The sequence below is a fragment of the Myotis daubentonii genome, chromosome 7 (assembly GCF_963259705.1).
Source record: "Myotis daubentonii chromosome 7, mMyoDau2.1, whole genome shotgun sequence".
In the NCBI taxonomy this organism is placed as follows: domain Eukaryota; kingdom Metazoa; phylum Chordata; class Mammalia; order Chiroptera; family Vespertilionidae; genus Myotis; species Myotis daubentonii.
Window position 1 is genome coordinate 87,963,750 of NC_081846.1, and position 22,041 is coordinate 87,985,790.

A 22,041-nucleotide genomic window follows, 5' to 3' on the forward strand; every position below is an offset into this window, starting at 1 on the left:
ATAAAAACAGTTGTTAAAAAAAGGGCTTATAAAACAGTATGAAGGTTTCTCAAAAAAATTAAGCATAGTATTACCACATGATCCAACCATTCCACTTCAGGTTATATACCCAGAAGAACTGAAAGCAGGGACTCGAGCAGATAATTTTGCACCCATGTTCATAGCAGTATTATTCACATTAGCCAAAAGGTGGACAACCAAAATGTCCATTGACAGGTGAATAGATAAATAAAATGTAGTATATACATAAAGTGGAATATTCAGTGTTAAAATGGGATGAAATTCTGACACCAAGTACAACATGCATGAATCTTGAGGTCATTATGCTAAGTGAGGTAAGCCAGTCACAAAAGACAAATACTGTATGAATTCCATTTCTAGGCACCTGAGTAGTCAAATTCAGAGATAGAAAGTAGTCTTTTACACACATTATTGCTAATCCTCATAACTTTTAGAGATAGGAGGTACTAATTCTAACTTGACAAATGAGAAAAGACTCCCTTATGGTAGGCTTGAAAATCACCTTAGAATTTCAGAAATAAAGTGATTTGGCAGACTCCTGTTTCAGCTAGAATTGATAACCAGAACAGTGAGCTGAGGTTTTTGTCCGGGGTTTTGTCTCCTGAAGCTGAAAAATGAGATCACAGACCTGCAGATTTAAGCAAAAGCATGGAAAATTTTTTACAAGCAGGTTCAGCTCCCTGCACGGAGAGGGGCCCCAATAATGGGTGTCCGGTGAAGCTAATCAGTCCACTCCAGAGGTATATATGTGCTACAAGGCTGCTCTCTATCTGTCAACACCTGATTGATTCCCTCAGTTGTGCTTGCCCAGCTACATGCCTCAACTATCCTGTCCCTATGGGTCAGTTCACCTTATTGTTGCAGACTCTTTTTCACAGACCTCCTGCTCTGAGCCTAGAAACATTTATTCCTGCATGGTAGGTTTCTGTGATTAGGCTTGCTCAAACTGCCATGTCTGGCCCTCACTACATGTCACCTGCCTTTGTTTTCCATTGGACCCCTGCCTGTCTGCCTGCATGTCAAGCTAACTCCTCTCAGATTTTTAAAAGTCACAATCTTTTTTTAAAATACATTTTTATTTATTTCAGAGAGGAAGGGAGGGGGAGAGAGCTAGAAACATCAACGATGAGAGAGAATCATTGATGGGCTGCCTCCTGCACGCCTCCTACTGGGGACTGAGCCCACAATCCGGGCATATGGCCCAACTGGGAATCGGCACCGTGACCTCCTGGTTCATAGGTCGGCGCTCAGCCACCGAGCCGCACACTGGGTAAGCCTGTAAAACACTCTCTGGGGTCCCTTTCTCTTTCCAGGGAAGACTGTTTCCCTAGGCACCCAGCGCAGGCAAGACAGACAGGCCTGGAGCAGAGCGGAGCCCGGCAGCCAGCACGAGCCCGGCCGAGGCTGCTTCCCAGCGGAGCCTGATGGTGCTCGAGCCTTTTGACCCGTTTTGCAGAGTGAAGTTCCCTTCGTCACCACACTCCAACCTGGGGTTCTTGCGGGTTGAATTGGTTGAGGGCCCGCATAAAGTCATGCAATTTAAAAATAGGTGCTACAGAGATTGCGTTCAAAGAGCACAGGGTAAGGTTTTTGCACACACTGGGTCCCTCATACTTCTACGTTCCCTTGCATTTTCTGCCGATTCTAACGCACCGTTTTCTCTCTTACTCTCAGAGGACGACTGCAACCTCTTTCCAGCCTAATGCACCTCTCAGGACAGAGCGCCTCCCCCCGCCCCGGCCACGCGCTGGGGCATAAAGCACACTGTGTAAGTTAGCAGAAGCGCGGCGCCACCTGCACGCCACGCCCCCACTTCCGGCAGCCCGCCGCCCTGAGGCGCCCTCCCCGAGCTGTTTCCGGCGAGGCCTGTGGACAGCGCCCGCCCTTGGAGCGCGCCTGGCGCCGGAGGAGGCGGGCGGCACCGCAGGCATCGTGGCGGGCAGCCCTGCTCCCTGCGCGCCGAGGGCCTGGGAGGACCCCAGCGACGGAGGTAGCACAGGGCCCGGCGACGAGGCGGCTGCGGTGGCGGCGGCCCCTGCGACTGACGGCGCGCTGGTCGTCTGCGGAGCCCTCTCAGCCGGCCGCCCTCGCCCTCGCCCTCGCCCTCGCCGCTGGCTGATCCCGGTGCAGCCGGCGCCATGTCTGTGAGCGAGATCTTCGTGGAGCTGCAGGGCTTTCTGGCTGCCGAGCAGGACATCCGGGAGGTGAGCCCTGCTAGCCCAGCCCCTCTCCCGGCCCCGGTGGGCCCCACCGCCCGGCCCTTCCGTCGCTCAGCCTCCGAGCGCGGTGCTTCCCTCTGCTTAGGGGCGCGCCTCGTCCCGCCCGGGTCCGGCCTCTCCCCGGCTCCCCTGCCTCATTGTGGTGCCAGTCCCCCCACCCACGCCCCCCAGCCCGTGGACGGAAAGCCTCCGCCAGCTCCCGGGGCTCGGGCGGCGGGCGGTTTGTGTGTCTGGTCTTTCAAAGCACCTCCGGGCCTCTCTTTAAACTCCCGTGGCTCCTCATTGCACGGAGGGTGAAAACCCAGCTGCGCGTGTGTGTCCATTGTCACCGTACCCCATTTTCCGCTTATGTGGTGGTCACGTTACCCCCTTTCATCTCTCTGGCTCCCCGTAGGTGCCGGCCTCAGAGGTTTTGCATGCTCTCTGCTCTTCCTGAAATCCGCTGCTTTCACACCCCGCCCCGCCTCTCCCATATTCACCTCCGGGATTTCACAGGCCAAGTGATCGATTGCCTGTTACGGTTTCTGGTAACGCATTAACATCTCAGAAACCTGTGCAAGTCCTGTCTTCTGAATGTCAGCTGAACTGCCCGAAAGGAGGGGCTGTACTTGGCTCCCCAGCATTGACACATGCCTAGCACGGGGATGTGCTGCGTGAGTGTTTGTAGAATGAATGAGTGAATGAGAAAGACCCGCCCCTGTGTCGCCTTTTATTCTCGTCTTTGCAAACGGCAGGCAGGTGCCTGAGCCCCTTTCAGCGCTGTGGGGTCCTGCGGGGAAGTTGAGATGCGGGGAGGCGGCTCTTACCCTTGAGGGTTAATGAGGAACCTCAGGCTTCCCTTCCCGAGGGCCTCGGAGGAAGGGGCGGGGGTCGGGATTCAGACCCGGGGGCTGTCTGTGCCGGCTCCGTCCTTGTGAAGGTGGCTAGTGTTTCCCCTGTATGTGAAGGTGTCATAATCAGACGTGCTACCTGGCATATTTGGTTTCAGGCTATGATGATAATGATGTTGAACTGACCTGATATTTTGGTTTTTAATTCTTTCTAGGAAATCCGAAAAGTAGTGCAGAGCTTGGAACAAACAGCCCGGGAGATTTTAACTCTACTGCAAGGGGTCCATCAAGGCGCTGGGTTTCAGGACAGTAAGTGTTTCGTTTTGACGTTGGAGGTTTTAACCCAGTTCATTATTCTCATTTAAAGAGCGTTACCATCCAAACAGCATTTCAGCTCTGTGTCATTTCATTATGAGAAATGTTCCTCATCCTTGATGGGGAATGAAAGCTGGAGTAGGGGTGGAGAACAGTATGGAGCTACCTCAGAAGACTAAAAATGGCACTCCCATTTGACCCTGTGATCCCACTACTAGGAGTATATCCCAAGAAACCAGAAACACCAATCAGAAAGGATATATGCACCCCTATGTTCATAGCAGCACAATTCACCATAGCTAAGATCTGGAAACAGCCTAAGTGCCCATCAGCAGATGAGTGGATTAGAAAACTGTGGTACATCTACACGATGGAATACTATGCTGCGGTAAAAAAAAAGGAACTCTTGCCTTTTGCAACAGCATGGATGGAACTGGAGAGCATTATGCTAAGTGAAATAAGCCAGTCAGAGAAAGATAAATACCACATGATCTCACTCATTTGTGGATTATAGTGAACAACATAGATTGATGAAAAGGGACAGACCCAAAGACTGAGAAACAGCGATCAGGCTATCAATCCCCAGAAGGAAAGTAGGGGAGGGCGGGGGTAAGGGGAAGAGATCAACAGAAGGACTTGTATACATGTATATAAGCCAAACCAATGGACATGGACAACAGGGGGATGGGAGCATGAGTTTGTGTGTGTGGGGGAGGTTGGGGGTTAATGGGGGGGCTGAGGACACATTTGTAATACCTTAACTAATAATAATAATAAAAAATAATATAGATTATTAAAAATGATTATTTTTAAGGTAAAAAAAAAAAGAAAGCTGGAGTAGGGGAGTTTATTGTTTTTACAGGTTTACAGAATTCTGTGTTTTGATTGATTTTCCACTTTCACGTAATATGGGATGTTTTCTATTTGATGACGTGCTGCTGCTGATAATAGTAGTAGTATCATAGTTCACTTGTGTATTTAGCAACGTTTATTTGGTGCTTCCAAAACACACCAAACCTTTCAGATATTGCATATGGTTTAATACACATTTGTAGATATGAAATGGCCACTGTAAAATGTTCTGATTGTGTGTACAGTTAGTCCCTTGAATGGATGGAGATCAATTATGATAATTTTTTTAAAAAAATATATTTTATTGTATTTTTACAGAGAGGAAGGGAGAGAGATAGAGAGTTAGAAACATCGATGAGAGAGAAACATCGATCAGCTGCCTCCTGCACATCTCCCACTGGGGATATGCCCGCAACCAAGGTACATGCGCTTGACCGGAATCGAACCCGGGACCCTTCAGTCTGCAGGCCGACGCTCTATCCACTGAGCTAAACCGGTTTCGGCAATTATGATAAATTTTAACATGGAACCTCCATTGTAAGCACAGCTGAAAGAGCTGAAATACATTTTCAGATAGAGAATGGTCTAATGTAATTTATAGGTGTCAGAGGCAAGTCATTTTTCTTCATGATATGTAGTTGGTCAGCCTGATTGAGAATAATTGGTAAAACTTCTTCTTGACCAAATATGAAAACTAGAAGCAGATCAATTTTACGCCTCCTTTGAGGACTGCCTAGTAATGCATCTGGTGTGCAGCCCCTTAGGGATGAGGTCATTCCTGATAGCTCACGCTGTGTTTCCTAACATTCCCTTTCAGCAAGTTTTTGTTTATTTCTCAGTATTGGTTCATCAGTAGGCGAACTAGAGGTGAAGATTTGAAAGCCAGGTTGAAAAGCAGAGATTCATATCCTATAGTTGGTCATGAGCTTTTTTAAAAAGTTGATTTATTTCCAGGTAGACTGCATAGATTATTAAGCAATATTAAGTATTAAGCACTATTAAGTATTTGAAATTTGGTCTTTCATTATGATGTTTGATTATTGTCTTTTTTGTTTGTTTGGGTTTTTTTTGGTGTGATCAGTTCCAAAGAGGTGTTTGAAAGCTCGAGAACATTTTGGTACCGTGAAAACACATCTAATGTCTTTGAAGACCAAGTTCCCTGCTGAACAGTATTACAGGTTTGTAAGAAAAGTAGCATTATTTTATAATATTAAGTTTAAAAAAGGCAGAAAGTTATATGTACTGAATGATTGCTTAGCACTAGGTTAAAAATCCCTCTATGTAGAAGAAGCAACAAAAAGAAACATAATCAAACTATTAATGGCAGTATTTGAACGGTGACAAAATTGGTGATATTATTTTCTTCCCTTTTATTTTTTGAATTTTCTTAAAGATCATGTATAATTTTTGCAATGAAAAAGCAGCTAAAAACAAAATATTTGTTGTATGAGGTCAAAATAAAGAATATCTTTTTAGTATATTCAAGTTGCTTGTGAAATTGGATGAACCATATCTGCTGTTAAGGCTATGGAGTTGAGCTTTACCTTAAAGCTGGACTTTCACTGCCAACTAACATATTTATCCAATATTTTATGCCATATGTTGTTGGATATACACCACCAGTTATTTTAAAGTATATATTGTTTTATGGAAGAAAAGTTGTTGCCAATCATAATTGTGAAACATGTAGATTGTAAAATGCATCCTGATTTCACAGATATTAAATGGATGTTGATAAAATATGGTAAATAAGAACCTAAACTATCTACTTATGTGTATTTTCTTACTGAAGAAGATACTCATTTCAGACGTATTTATGGGCAATAAGTAGAACATGCATGTGGTGAGTGGGTAGCACAACCTCACAAGGTTTTTTAAGGCAGGGATTGGCAAACTACCCATGGCTTGCTGCCTCTGGAAGCTAAGAATTGCTTCTTTATTTTAAAGTTGTTAGAAAAAGAAAGAAATAAGAATATGTAACAGACTGAAAGTGACCTGCAGAGCCTAAAATATTTATCATCTGGCCCTTCACAGAGAAAGTTTGCCAAACCTTGCAAAGGTAGTAACTGAAGCTTAGAAAAGTAGGAGGACAGAATTGTGAGGGTCCCTAGAGACCAGGTAATTTGGAGTCAGACACAGGCTGCCCTCTGGCTGGTTTGGCCCTCAGAATGTTTTGTTTGGCCTGCATTGTGTTGAAATTTTTTTCCGAATTGTTGCCACAGGAGGCATAGCATCGATATCCAGAAGTTGTCAAATTTCCTATTTCTTTTCCAGGTTTCTGGCTCAGTTTAACTGTAGTATCCCTGACTTTTTTTAAAAATATATTTTATTGATTTTTTACAGAGAGGAAGGGAGAGGGATAGAGAGTTAGAAACATCGATGAGAGAAACACCGATCAGCTGCCTCCTGCACACTTCCACTGGGGATGTGCCCGCAACCAAGGCACATGCCCTTGACCGGAATCGAACCTGGGACCCCTGAGTCCGCAGGCCGACGCTCTATCCACTGAGCCAAACCGGTTAGGGCTATCCCTGACTTTTTAAGTCTATTTATGTAGTGATGGCAAATGGTAGTTATTACTTACATGTGTGAATCAGAATTTTCTTGATACACTACACTCAAAATGTAGGAATGAGTTAGGTGTTGAAGCTGATGTACAATTGTGTTTCTCCTCAGTCTTCAGTTGCCAATATTTTTCTCAGAGCACTATCATTGTTCTTATTTATTAAGAACATAATCTTCAGCTGTAAATTTTTGTATTCATAAAATTGAATCATGCTTATTTATTAAACTTTTAGTTTATAATTATAAATTTGAACTTGCAAAATCTACACTAAATCTATCTAATATATTTAAATGTCATATTGCTCTTACATGTTTCGTATGTTGGGGTGTCATGTAAAATTTTATTTGGAAAAGAATTCCAATTCTAAAATGTTTGAACTTGACTGTACTAAACCTGTCTTTTTGAGGCCTCTGGTCCCTCTAACTATGTGCTGTCTTTCCGTAGATTTCATGAGCACTGGAGGTTTGTGTTGCAGCGGCTGGTCTTCCTGGCGGCCTTTGTTGTGTACTTGGAGTCAGAAACACTAGTGACTCGAGAAGCAGTCACAGAAATTCTTGGCAGTAAGTGTCTTCATTAGTATTGATCTGCAGAACCAATACTAACGGATAGGTTAATTTTTGGTGGAAGAGGCTGTTGGCTTATAACCTCTATTATAACAAATGAGAACTAGGTGGAAAACCAGTCACTTGGAAACACAAAACCTAAAAATAGTGGCTTCTCTTTGTACTTGGGTGTTATAATTGTAAACTTTAGTTTTTAAAAATGTCAAGGCTGTAGGAAAGTTAGGAGAAGAATACAGTGAATGCCTGTTTACCGCTCACTTAGGCTCACTGCTCTTTAACATTTTGCCACGTCCACTTAGTCTCCACACTGGGCGTCTGTGTGTGCATGTGTGCGCTTGTCAGCCATTTGAAGTCAGTTGCAGATATTATGACTTCTGCTAAAAACAGATATTCTCTGACATTTTTTGTGGTATTACTTTTTAAAAGAAGAGTGGATAGGAAAATTGAATTTTGCTTGAGAGCTAGAAAAATTCTCAATGAAGTCTAGTTGCCAAGGTTAATATTGTATGTCAACTGTAATTGAAAAATAAGAATTACTAGGAAACAAAAGATTGTTTTATATGATTCATCCTTTTTCACACACTTAAAAAAAATGCTAAGGCTTAAATTATATTCATATCATGACCTCATTTTCATCTTGATTTTTTTTTTAGTTGAGCCAGATCGGGAGAAAGGATTTCACCTGGATGTAGAAGATTATCTCTCAGGAGTTCTAATTCTTGCTAGTGAACTGGTAATATACTTAGTAATTTGCCATTTTTATTTTTTACTGTTAATTGGTTAATACTAACATAAATTTCATGTGTACAACATTATAGCTTGATGTCTCTATACTCTATTACATGCTCACCACCAAAGTCTGGTTTCCATCTGTCACCATATATTTGACCCCTTTCATCCATTTCACTCCCCCTCCCCAAAGTTCCCTCCGTTAAACACCAGTCTGTTGTGTGTATCTGTAAGTTTGTTTTTGTTTTGCTTTTTTTTTTTAAGTTTCCACATATAAGTGAGAGCATTTATTTTTCTCCATCTTATTTCTCTTGCCATAATACCCTCAAGGTCCGCCTATGTTGTCACAAATGGCAAGATTTCATTCTTTCTAATGACTGTGTGGTATTCCATTGTATATATACCACTTCTTTATTTATTCATCCATCCATGGACACTTAATTTTTTATATATCTTGGCTGTTAAAAATAAAGTTTCAGTGAACATGGGTGCATATGCCTTTTCAAATTAATGTTTTTATATTTGGATAAATAACCAGAAGTAGAATAGGTAAACCATAATAGTTCTCTTCTTAGTTGTTTGAGGAATCTCCATACTGTTTTTCATGGTGGCTGCACCAATTTACTTTCCTATCAGTAGTGTATGAGGGTTTCCTTCACATCCTCCCCAGCATTTGTTATCTCCTATTTCTTTGATAATAGCCATTCTAACAAGTGTGAAGAGGTGTGAAGTGATATCTCATTGTGATTTTGATGTGCATTTCCCTGATGATTAGTGATATTGAGCATCTTTTCATGTGTCTGTTAGCCATCTGTATGTCTTCTTGGAAAAATGGCTAGGCTATTCAGATCCTCTGACCATTTTTTGTTTCTTTGTTAATCTCACCTTGAGGATATTTTTTCCTTTGCTTTTCAGAGAAAGTAGAAGGGAGGTAAGGAGACGGCGGGGGGAAGGAAGAAACATCGATGTGAGAGACACACATCCACTGGTTGCCTCCGCATGCACCCCAACCAGGGGTGGGGAGTGAACCCGCATCTGAGGTGTGTGCCCCCTGACCGGGAACTGAACATGAGACTCTCTGGTGCACAGGCCGCCACTTTAACCACTTACCTACACTGGCCAGGGCCTGCCCATTCTTAATTAGGTGGTGGTTGTTATTGTTGTTGAGTTGTATGAGTTCTTTATATATTTTTTAAATTAGTACCTTATTGTAAGTACCATTTGCAAATATCTTGCCCCATTTGGTTGGCTGCCTTTGTTAATGGTTTTCTTTGCTGTGCAGAAGCTTTTTGGTTTGATGTAGTCCCATTTGTTTATTTTTTTTTATTTTTATTTTTTTAAAAAATATATTTTATTGATTTTTTACAGAGAGGAAGGGGGAGAGATACACAGTTAGAAACATCGATAAGCTGCCTCCTCTACACCCCCTACTGGGGATGTGCCCGCGACCAAGGTACATGCCCTTGACCGGAATCGAACCTGGGACCCTTGAGTCCGCAGGCTGACGCTCTATCCACTGAGCCAAACCGGTTAGGGCCAATAGTAGTTTACTTTCATTCTTTTGCATAGGGCTGTCCACTTTTCCCAGCTTTATTGAAGAAACTTTCTCCTCTGTATATTCTTGTCTCCTTTGCTGTAAGTTACTTGTCCATATATGTCTTAGATTATTTCTGGGCTCAGTTCTGTTCCATTGGTCTCTGTGTGTGTTTTTGCCATTACCATACTGTTGATTATTGTAGCTTTGTAGTGTAGGTTGAAATCGGGTAGTGTGATATCTCTGGCTGTGTTCTCTTTTCCCCAGGATTTCTATTTGGGGTCTTTTGTGGTTCCAAAATTTGAGGATTTGTTTTGTTCTATTTCTGTGAAAAATGCCATTGGGATTTTAATAGGGATTGTGTTGAATCTGTAGATTCCTGTAGGTAATATGGACATTTTAACAATGTTAATTCTTCCAGTCCATCGACACAGAATGTTTTTTTCATCGTTTTTTGTCTTTAATTTCTTTCAAGAAAGAATGTCTTTTCCTTTTCAGTGTACAAGTGTTTTCTTTCCTTTGCTTATTCCTAGGTATTTTTTTTTTCTATTGCAGTTGTAAACGGGATTGTTTTTCTTTATCTTTCTGATAGTTCATTGTTAGCATATAGAAATGCAGCAGATTTCTGTATGTTGATTTTGTATTTTGAAATTTTATTTCTGATATTTTTTTGGTGGGATCTTTAGGGTTTTATATATATAAAATCATGCCATCTGCAAATAGTGACAGTTTTACTCTTTCCTTTCCAATTTGGATGCCTTTTATTTCTTGTCTAATTTCTCTGACTAGGACTTGTAGTAGTGTTGAGTAAAACTGGCAAGAGTGGGCATCCTTGTCTTGTTTCTGTTCGATCTTAGAGGAAAAGCTTTGTTTTTCACTGTTGAGTAAGAAGTTAACTAGCTGTGGGTTTGTCTTATATGGCCTTTATTATGTTGAGGCACTTTTCCTTCTATACCCATTTTATTGAGAGGTTTCTTTAAGAAATCATAAATGGCTTCCTGGCTGGTGTGGCTCAGGGGTTGAGCATCAACCTATGAACCAGGCGACTACAGTTTCATTCCCTGTTCAGGGCATGTGCCCAGGTTGCGGGCTCCACCCCCAGCAGGGGGATGTTCAGGAGGCAGCCGATAGATTATTCTTTCTCATCATTGATGTTTCTCTCTCTTCCTCTCTGAAATAAAATGATATATTATATATATATATATATATATATATATATATATATATATATATATATATATTTAAAAAGATCATAAACGGATGTTGTATCCTGTCACATGCTTTTTCTGCATCTAGTGAGATAATCATATGATTTTTACCTCATTTTGTTAATGTGTACTACATTGATGGATTTGCAAATATAGAACCATCCTTGTATCCCTACAGTGAAATGCATTTGATTGTGGTGTATGATCCTTTAAATCAGTGGTTCTCAACCTTCCTAATTCCGCGACCCTTTAATACAGTTCTTCATGTTGTGGTGACCCCCAATTTCATTGTTACAAATTGAACATAATTAAAGCATAGTGATTAATCACAAAAACAATATGTAATTATATATGTGTTTTCTGATGGTCTTAGGCGACCCCTGTGAAAGGGTTGTTCGACCCCCAAAGGAGTGTCGACCCACATGTTGAGAACCGCTGCTTTAAATTATTGTTTTATTTGATTTGCTAGTATTTTGTTGAGGACTTTTGCATCTATGTTTATCAGAGATATTGACCTGTAATCTTTGTGTGTGTGAGTTGTTCCTGCCTGGTTTTGGTTTCCAAATAATGTTGGCTGAGTTAGGACACATTCATTCTTTCCTCTTCAATATTTTGGAAGAGTTGGAGATGGATAGGTATTACATTTTCTTTGAATGTTGGTAGAATTCACCTGTGAAGTTGACTGGTCCTGGAGCTGTTAATTTTTTCACCTTCCCACTTCACTGTTATTTTTTAAAATGGGTACAAAAATCCCGGGAGTCTGATTCATTTAGAAGCCATCTGTTGGTCACCAGATAGTCATTGACTGTGCCCGGTATGAGTTTTGCTAGTCACCAGAGAAATGCCATTCTGACGGGGTGCATATTTACTAATGTGTGAATTTTTAAGAGATGATTATACCTCTTTGTTTCAAAGTAGTGGAAAAACATATTCCTGGTAACTGTGTTAACTCATGTAATTGTTTTGGAGAGCAACTTACCTACATAACTATATTAATTATTCTTGCTTTTATCTTCTTAGTCTCTTTCCTGAGAAATTATGTTATGAAAATAATTCTAAAGATGAAAAAAAAAAGCTGTTATAAGGCTGTTCACTGTGGGTTTACAAATAATATTTATGTAGAATGAATTGTAGCCCATAGAAACTCTAACAAAAGAGAAATGATTTCTTAAGTTACTAAGTTAGTAGTAATATTAAGCATTTGTCAAAAATGTATTCATCCAAGATAATAGTGAAAGTGCTGTGGCCTGAGGGTCTTGTGGTGATTTGGAGGCATGGTACGGCGGAGCCACACTGTAACACATCCCGGTCTCTCTTTCCTTGCACAGTCGAGGCTGTCTGTCAACAGTGTGACTGCGGGAGACTACTCCCGGCCCCTTCACATCTCCACCTTCATCAATGAGCTGGATTCCGGGTTCCGCCTCCTCAACCTGAAAAACGACTCCCTGAGGAAGCGCTACGATGGCTTGAAGTACGACGTGAAGAAAGTGGAGGAGGTGGTGTATGATCTCTCCATCCGGGGCTTCAATAAGGAGACAGCCGCAGCTTGTGTGGAGAAATAGGAGACTCCCCGGGCCTGGCCTCGCTGACCTCAGTGGCCAGCGAGGTGAGCGCAGGGCCGCTCACTGCAGTCACGGTGCCCTGTTGCTAAGCACCGCGATTTATTTTCTTAGCCAGTTGTGTGGTATGTGTATCAGAATCGGAACACATCTTTGGGGGTTAAAGATTAGCCTTTACAAGGACAGGGTTTTTTTGTTGTTGTTTCAGTGAATTTGCTCTGTAATTCAGTTCTGTCAAAAGTGCAAGTGTCAGTCTCTTGGTAAAGTTTATTTCCTGCTTACCCTCATGCTGTTGGTGTCCTGATTGAGAAGCTTATTGTCTTGTGATCCTCGGTATTTTCTGTATCCAAAGTAGCCCCCATACACAGGTATGCAAACAGATAATTAAAAAGGGTGATTGCTAACCAAAGGACACTTATTTTATATTTTCCTCTCTTTTTTTAAGCCAGGTGAGTAAAACAGGTGTTGAAATTTTTTACAAGGAAGTAATAGCTCCAGGGTTCCCTCACTGCCATCAAAACAGAATTAAACTGCAAAGTCAAGTTCAACAGATACGTCTGGGAAGTTTTTGTTCTAAGGAATTGAGTAACCTGCTATCATTTGGCTGTTTACCGGTATGGGGGTAGCACTTAGTGTTTTAAACACCTGGTTTCCTGATGTTGCCTTCACATTGTGCTATTGCAAGCTATTAAACATCATTTCACACACATCTTTAACACTTCATATGATGTATTTCTAAGATATGAAACCTTTTTCCTAGCAACCAGCTACACTGTTTGGTGTGGGAGTATAAAGCCACCCAGTCAAGTTAGTTAGCAATACCCTGACTGGTGTGTTCTGGCACTGTTTTCAAAGTAAGCAGTTTCAGGTTGTTGGTGACTCTCCCGATAGTCAGGTTTTAGATGGACAGTTTTGGGCAAGTCACATAAATCTGGTTGCACCCTCCTTCCCCTCATTTCAGGCAGTACTGAGAATACTTGCCATGTCATTGGCTGTTTACCAGGTGTGTGTGGGGGGGTGGTGGTGCTTGAATTGAAGTTATTAAAATGGTGACATCCATAGTTTTTTGGAGCTCACTGAAAGGAAGGTGCCAGTGTTTCCAGAATCTGAAGATTTCAGGTGTACCACCCTTCCGTGCCTGATTCCATTTTGGGCGTTCTGTGTGTACAGTGGATGTTTGGCCTGGAAATCAGAGCTTTTATCAGGTTGAGTTAAGGACTGACAAATTTGCCATCGTGAAGAAAGAAGTAGAAATGAGGCATAATTGCTCTGCACTGTTGGATTTAGCTCTTTCTGCAGAAGAGTTTGCAGAAAGGAAAAAGATGTTCGGATCTTTAAAGTGTGACACGAACACTGTCTACATTGAGTATGATAGGCTTTTAATTACACAGTCAGACATAGGCAGTACATTTGACAGTAGTTTTCTTTGCCTCTTAAAGTAAATTGATTCTGCTTGAGAATATTAAGTTTTTGTGGCAGATGTTGTGGATTTTAGTTTTAACAAAAGCATTTTAAGTATAGAAGCACATTCTGGTCTTGTAGCTCCATTTGAGAGTTTAAGAGTCAAGTTTATAATTATTCATTTGTGTGCGTTGCTGGCTTACTGTAAAGCAGTAAGAAGTGGGCATTTGTTTTCCGGTCCGTGGTGATTAACTGTGCTGCTGTGAGAACTCTCCTGTATGGAGAATAGCCTCTGAATGCTGTTTGAGGCTGAAGAAGACCAGCGTGGTCAGCACAGACTGCTGTGCAGTAGGTACAGTAACCAGAGGACAGTGGGCATGGCACTGCCCAGCGAGTAGGTGCCATTCGCGTGGTCCACCTTGCTTGGAAAATTGCAAGAGTTTTGGCTGCATAGCTGAGAAGCATTGGCTCTGGTTTTATATACCAGCATTATTTTATTCCGTTTTAGAAAACCAAGCAGTTTAGAGAACTGCATGAATTAGTGGATGCTTTCTTCATCTATATATATAAAAGGCTAAGTGACCGTCTGACTGTCCGACCGGTAGCTATGACGTGCAATGACCACCAGGGGGAAGATGCTCTGACCGGTGGTTATGATGGGCTCTGACCATTGGGACAGATGCTCAACACAGGAACTGCCGAGCTGCGGTGACTTGACAGCGGCGGTTCTCAGGTGATGCACCCCGGAATCAGACAGGAGGGAGCCCGATTCTGGGGTGCGTTTCCCGAGAACCGCCCTCGCAATCCAGGACCCCTCGGGGGGATGTCGGAGAACTGGTTTCAGCCCCATCCCCATAGGCCAGGCCAAGGGACCCCCCTGCTAGAGGGACTCTGCTCAGTCCACAGATGCCCTTTGAGCCATGACACCGCCCCAGGTGTGCGGCCGGCTGGGGAGGGGCCACGGGAGGTTGGCTCCAGAGCGGGAGGTTGGCTCCAGAGCGTGTCCGGCCCTTCTCGCCCAGTTCCACCCCACCGGCCACCTATTTCCTTTCAATGTGCACGAATCCATGCACCGGGCACTAGTAGACTTATAAGAAGAAGAGAACTCCATAAAAAGAACCATAAGATTTACCCTGTTTTCAACTTGAATAATATGAATTATTGCTTAAGAGACTAATAAAAAATGACAGCTTCTTTGGCAGTGTTCTGAGACATTTACTGAAGCAAGTGGCTAAAGAGATGAGATGAAGATGTAGGTTGCTACTGACATAATTATGAAATTATAGCTCTCTTGTTTCTTGGTCTGGACTAAACTACTTGTCTCTTCAGGGTAGAACATTACTGTCATAGCTGATACCAAAATAAGACATTTTCTGAACTTGACATGTTTTTCTCAGTATATACTGTAATAAGAGTTAAACAAATAAAAAAACTATCTCCCCTCCCCTCAAACAATAACACACATTTAAGGGAGGTGAACTGGACTGGACTGGTTGGTTGAGGGAGGGTGGAGGTGGGGGAGAGGGAGTACTCTAGTTTACTGTCAGGTTTCTGATCTGGGCGACGGTAGCTTTAGGTGCTGTTAACTAAGGGAGAGGTAGGCGGAGATACATGTCGAGGTGGCTTGGCACTGATGTGTTTGCTTTTGGATATGTTGGATTTATGATGCTGTGGGTCAGCTAGGCCCAGCAGGACTTTGGTGTAAGGGAAACCCTGAACTAGCCTGGAGATAGCTTTGGACGGCTTCACATGTGGATAAATCAGGAGAGTGGGTAAGGCCTCCCTGGAGAGCATGTGGAATGAGAACAGTAATGAGCTGAGGACAAAACCCTGGCTAACAGCAGGGTTTAGTGAGTTTGGCAGAGGAAGTATGTCCATGAGGGGATGGAGAAATGGTTACAGAAGTTGCCAGAAAACAGGGAGAGTGGCTTGTCACGGAGCCAGAGAATAAAGAGTTTTAGGAGGCTTTTTTGGGTGAGATATTTGAAGCATATAACTTCATAGCCTGAGAGCCTTGTGACTGTCAGGCAAGTCTAGATTGTGCTGTGGAGACAACCCCCCAAACTCTGGCCAAGAACAAGGTTTATTCTCACACTCCCTGTCCATCGCAGGTGGCTGGGGATCTCCATGCCGTCCTCAAGAGCGGCCAGCGGCTGGACCATTGCTGCGGGAGAGGGAAAGGACTGGGAGGGTCTTGGCAGCATGCTCTGGTTTGGAAGTGACAGGTCACTTTTTCTCGTTGGTTAGAGCTGGACATTGGCCCTGCTAAACACCAAGGGGGCTAGGAAGTGCAGTCCCCCTTGGGAGAGAAACTCTATGTTGAAAGTTGTAGGTATGTTTAGTTCCTTTTGTTTAATGATTAGTAGTATTTCTGTCATACATACACTTTAGTGGGCTTGGGAGGGAGAAAAGATGTTCTAGGGCCACTCTTTCTTAGTTTTATAATTTTAATATTTATTTTTCAACTCCATTTGACACCGGGCCACTCTTGCCTGGTAGATGACAAGAAGAGGGTAGCGCAGTCTGTAGGTGTCCACTCTGTTGTTGAAGGTTGTGTCCTGTTTGAAAGATGCTTCTCTAGGGCATGTGCCTTTGGGGCTGGGTTTGTGCGTGCATGTTTCAGCCAGCATTCGGTGAGCTGACATGTTTCAGCCAGCATTCGGTGAGCTGTGCGTGTTTCAGCCAGCATTCGGTGAGCTGACATGTTTCATCCAGCATTCGGTGAGCTGTGCGTGTTTCAGCCAGCATTCGGTGAGCTGTGCATATTTCAGCCAGCATTCAGTGAGCTGACATGTTTCAAGCTCTGGGCCAATCATTAATCCACACCGCCTCACTCATCGTCATAGCAACTCTGTAAGGTAGTTACCACTTTTTTTCCCTTTCATTAGAGACCTGGGCAATAGGCGTGGGCAGTTAACTTGCCCTGAGTTCTAGCTTTGAAGCAGAGGAGCTGCGATTCAACTACCACATACACCATTCCGTCCTTGATGCTTTTGAATGCGTCACGCCATAGCCTGGCAAGGCAAAAGTCAAAGCCACAAATTGCAAATTGTTAGGAACACAGAACAATATGTATAGCTTTGGAGTAGGTGCAATTCATATTAAAATTAGCATAAAAAATAAGTGCGAGACGTGGTCTGTGCCCTCAAGGTGTTTAGAGTCTAATTGCAGGGGAAAGGGTGGTGAGGAAAATAAAAACAGGTAAGAGATGAAATATTCAAGTACTATTTGAGTACCTACTGTAATTAAAGCAATGTTAACTTTATTGAAGCGTGTTTTACATATAAAATTGACTCATCAAGTATTCAATTCAGTGATTTAATTTATCAAGCAGTGCAACAATCCCAACAAATCAGTTTTTTATCTTCTCCCATGATTCCTGTTCCCACTCTCAGCCCCAGGCAACCACTAATCAACTTTCTGTCTATAAATTTGCCTTTCTGCATGTCTCATATAACAGGAATCACCAGCATGTCTTTCCACTTTGCATAATGTTTTAAGGTTCATCCATATTAATATGTTCATCCAGGTTGTCCTTTTGGTTCCTGAGTAGTATTCCTTTGTATGATACTCCACATTTTACCCATTCATCAGATGGTGAAGGTGTACGTTTCATTGTTTTGGTTATTATGAATAATGCTGCTGTGAATATTCTTGTGCAAGTCTGTTTCCATTTCTTTTGGATACATATGTAGGAGTCTCTGATAAAAATGGTAATTTTATGTTAGCTTTTTAAGAAATTGCCAATCTGTTTTCTCAACCAACTATGAGGATTCCCTCCTATAAGTTAAAATTCAAGATGCTAATAGACAAGGTGTCATAATAAGCAGTACTTAACTGCTAAATAAACTTGTGAACAATTGCTATAGGGATTTAGAAGGTAGGATTTGAACTAGTCCATGAAAGAGGTAGGATTTAGATAGCGTGGAACTAGGACTGAGAGGTTAGGGAGTTTGGACTTTACGAGTAGGCATGGGAAAACTGTAGTTTTTTGTTTGTTTATTTATTTGTTTTAGGAGGTGGCAGGAGAATCCCAGCTCTGTAATGTTACCAAGAGGGGAGAGCAGAGGTAGGGAGAATGTCTCTGAGATTATAAGCGTCATCTTGGGGAGCTGAGGTTGGGCATGGGTAAGGTGCAGATGAAATGCACTGCAAAGAAAAACATTGAGTAAATGTGCTGACTGGGGGTAGAAAATGCTATGGACTGAATGTTAATGTTCCCCCTAATTCACATATTGAAGCCAAATTCCCAATTGGATGGTATTAGGAGGTGGGGAAGGGGGGTGAGAGGTGATTAGGTCATGAGGGTGGAGTCCTCATGAGTGGGGTTAGTGCCCTCATAAAAGGGATCCAGAGAGCTCTCCCCCCTCTGCCCTGTGAGGACACAGTCAGAAGAGGGGTGTCTGTGAGCCAGGAAGTGGGTCCTCACCAGACACCAAATCTGCCGGCACCTTGTTCGTGGACTTTCTAGCTTCCAGGACTGTGAGAAATAAAGTTCTGTTGTTTAAACTGCCCCGTCTATGGTATTTTTCTTACAGCGGCCTGAACAGAATAAGACAAGGGGAGCGGAGTTGAGAGGAGACAGGTACATGAGCTTCTGAAAGCATAAACATGAGAAAGTTGGAGCTGTTTTGAGGGGAAGATGAGTTCAGTTTCCTAGTGTTGAGTTTATTCTGATAGGAGATATTGCACAAATGGCTGTCCTTTTTGGACTAGAATTTAGGACTCTTGAGATGAGGAGTCCTTTAGATAGAGTGGGTAGGGTATATGAATCGATGACTACAGAGGAGCTCTTGGCAGCTGGGAGAGGTCTGGGAGAGAAGAGGAGTGGTCTGTAATAATAAGCAACCTGTGGAGGGGGTTGGAGACATGGAGGGGAAGATGGGGGAGGAGCAGAGGTCTGTGTCATTCTCTAGCTCATATGTGTCCATGAAGGAGCTGGGACAAATGCATGTACACTGCTCCATCCTATCACCATAAATCCTTTACTTACTATACAGACCTCAGGGTTTTTGGCTGAAGGAAAATAAAACTATGAAAATATGTAAAATCTTTAGGCAAGAAAGTTACGCTTGTTCTCCCTCTCTCTCCTTTTTTTCTGATTTCCCTTACATTTGTTACTCATGATCATCTGGTGTCATTTAATATGAACATTTACCCAAAGCCATTTGCTCTGGCTGGAGTTTTGTGTTCATATGTCAGCAGTGTGTATCAGTGGTGGAATCTGACCTTGCTGTCTGCATGTACCAGTGGACCTGCCAGCAATAACAGGGGAAGACTGCAAGATGGTTTTAATCACTAAGGGGTTTTGGGTGCAGTGTCAGTGGATTGGGCCCTTCCATTTTAATAAGAAACTGATTAGATCCAGAACTGATATAACTAGGACAGAGACCCATTCTCAGTGTTAAAAAAGACCAAAATCAAATGTTAGGGCTTCATTTCTTTGCACCCAGGAGATAACTTTTAAATCCCCAGAGAGAGAACCAAGGGCCAGGTAGGGACCCAGGTTCTCTTCCACTGTGCCTAGCAGAGCCGGGCTACCAGCCTTCTGGTTCCGACCCTGGAGGTGGAGGGCTGTGGCTCAGCCTTCTCATGCCTTGCCTATAGTGTCACTCCTCCAATGACCCGACATGACTGCGTCTCGTTTAATAAAACCTGCCCTGTGGGCACCGAGGTTATTAGGCTGTGGCCTGTCTTGTGACATCAGGCGGCTCTAACTTCTTAAACTGAGATGAGCCTGGGAATGTGAATACCCTGCATTTCCAAGATTGCACTGAGGAAAAGCAGAAAAGGATGCAGGGTTGGCACAAGCATTGTTGAGCCGATGGCAGAAGAGTTTGATTTTAATCCTCATATATTTTATACATAGTGGGAGAAGGGAGTAGATCTATTTTTCTTTGACATGTTACTTTTGTGGTTATAAAAGAACTAGAGGCCCAGTGCATGAAATTCTTGCACTCTGGGGTGGGGGAGGGGGGCATCCCTCAGCCCAGCCTGTGCCTTCTTGCAGTCCGGGAGCCCTTGAGGGTTGGCCTATGTCACCAGTTGGACATCCTTAGTGCTGCCGCGGAGGTGGGAGAGGCTCTCGCCACCGCCGCTGTGCTCGCCAGCCATGAGCCTGGCTCAGGGCTTCTGGCTGAGCAGGACTCCTCCTGTGGGAGCACACTGACCACCAGGGGGCAGTTCCTGCGTTGAGCGTCTGCCCCCTGGTGGTCAGTGCACATCATAGTGACCGGTTGTTATGCTGTTGGGTTGATTTGCATATTAGCCTTTTATTATATAGGATAGGTAAGCATGGGAGAAAATTGGGAAATTACAAAAAAGATCTTAAAATGCATATATAATCTTTGCATTGTGTTTTTTTCCAAATCTACTAACTTTTAAAAAACCTTATTTTGAAAGAATTGTGGACTCTATTAAATTTTGACTGGAGTGTTATCATTTAGGAAGCGCTGCATGAATGTCTGTTCTCTTTCCTGAGCCCCTCCCTCAGAGGTAAAGACGGATGCATTGGTGCTGACCTTGGTGAGCTGGGAGGCGAGGCCCAGGGTTGCAGTCATTTGTCTCAGCACAGCTTACACAGCACCTCTGAACCAAGCGGGCATGGGAGCAAACAGACCGTAGTTGCATATTCTTGAAATTGGGAACAAATTTCATGTCACTTTCTGCTTTGTATTTTTACATTCATCATATCATCTGACTTCGAGAGCTGTCCTGTGATAGTCTGTGTGGAAATAGGAGGCCGAGGCCACACGAAGGAGCTCTTGCTGGGGGTTTCCTTTCTTCTCAGCCTGTCTTCTCTGCCATGTCCACTCGCCAGCTGATCTGTCTGTTCTCTATGCGTGGATTCTGATCACCACTTTGACACCTGTGTCAAGGGTTCAAAACTGGTCTTATTGCTGCTATGGAAAACAGTTTGGCAGTTTCTGGAAAAGTTAAACATACAGTGACTATCACCCAGCAGTTCCATCCCTAGATACATACATGAGCATTGGAAACATGTCTATGTGGAGACTTGCACACAAAGGTTCATAATATATATATATGTGTATAAAACCCTAGTATGCAAATAGACCGAATGTCAGAACAACAGAACACCTGGTCGCTATGATGTATTCTGACCACCAGGGGGCAACATGCAGAACATGACGGGCATCAGCAGCAGGTGGCAGTGCGTGGAACATGGTGGGCATTGGCTGTGGCTGGATGGTGGAGCAGGTGAGCAGGGCACCAGACAAAGGCGGGGCACCGGTCACTCATCGGGGCGAGCCTCTGGTGGTTACTGAAAATTCTTTGCTCTGGCGTGTCACTGTCCTGCCCGGCACTCACACCTGCTGCCGGCACTGGCACCAGCCCTGATCGCTCGGCATTGTCAGCGGGTGCGAGTGGCAGCTGCTGGCCCTGATTGCCCCTCAGGGCTTCTCTACCTCCCCCTGCTCCTGAGGGGCGATTGGGGCTGACAGCTGCCGCCTGACACCTGTCCTGATCATTCTGTGCTGTTGACGGGTACAAGTGGGGCTGGCGCCATCAGCACGTGGGAGCGGTGGTGGCAGGAGTGGGGCTGCATGCAGATGGAGCTGGGGTCCACAGCGGGAGGTGCCGGGAAGGGGCGTGGAGGATGAGCCGAGACCTACCCCTGTGCCCACCACAGCCCTGCGGCCCACAGTTTCTTTCAAGGTGCACGAATTTATGAAATGCTGAAAGGTATCCTTTAAGAAGAGGAAGAAGAAGAAAAAGGTAAAGATACAAATTATGAACAACAAATACACATCTATCAACAAGAGAATCTAAAAATCAAGTGAATAAATAATCTGAAGAACGGAATAAACTGGTGAATATAATAGAATCAGGGGCATAGAAAGGGAGTGGACTGACAATTCTTGGGGGGAAAGGGGTGTGGGGGATGCGGGAAGAGCCTGGAAAAAAACTGTACACCTATGGATGAGGACAGTGGGGGGCGGGGGGGGGGGAGGTAAGGACAGAGGGTGGGGTGGGAACCGGGTGGAGGGGAGCTACGGGGGTAAAAAAGGAACAACTGTAATAATCTGAACAATAAAGATTTAATTAAAAAAAGAATAAACAAAAATCAAATTAATTCAGCAAAATATCATATAGGACAAAATATCAATACACAAAAACCTCTTTTATTGGAGTAAGGAGGCAGGAGTCATTTAAAAACAAATTTAAGAAAGCAATTCCATTTAAAAATATCAACATTAATAAAATTCTTAGGAATTGATTTAA

The 22,041-nt window shown here is 43.5% G+C and overlaps 1 protein-coding gene across 2 annotated transcripts; it reads left to right on the forward strand.

The window, feature by feature from the left end:
* Positions 1–1,929: 1,929 nt before the first annotated feature.
* On the forward strand, positions 1,930–12,677 carry TSN (translin). 2 transcript variants are annotated; one of them, XM_059704717.1, is made up of 6 exons: positions 1,949–2,225; positions 3,286–3,379; positions 5,319–5,415; positions 7,248–7,363; positions 8,020–8,099; positions 12,166–12,677. In XM_059704717.1, exons 1-6 carry the CDS (start codon positions 2,160–2,162, stop codon positions 12,397–12,399), a joined length of 687 nt encoding a protein of 228 aa, XP_059560700.1. In that variant the 5' UTR covers positions 1,949–2,159; the 3' UTR covers positions 12,400–12,677. The 2 variants fall into 2 exon arrangements, with proteins under 2 accessions (XP_059560701.1, XP_059560700.1); XM_059704718.1 differs by lacking the exon at positions 8,020–8,099 and having other exon boundaries at positions 1,930–2,225; positions 12,166–12,239.
* The last annotated feature ends 9,364 nt before the right edge of the window (positions 12,678–22,041 follow it).

Excerpts from the sequence above, each read along its gene's own strand:
- TSN (XM_059704717.1), top strand. The coding sequence starts at position 2,160 with ATGTCTGTGAGCGAGATCTTCGTGGAGCTGCAGGGCTTTCTGGCTGCC. Across the intron at positions 2,226-3,285 it reads CCGAGCAGGACATCCGGGAG|GAAATCCGAAAAGTAGTGCA; the intron begins GTGAGCCCTGCT and ends AATTCTTTCTAG. Across the intron at positions 7,364-8,019 it reads AGTCACAGAAATTCTTGGCA|TTGAGCCAGATCGGGAGAAA; the intron begins GTAAGTGTCTTC and ends TTTTTTTTTTAG.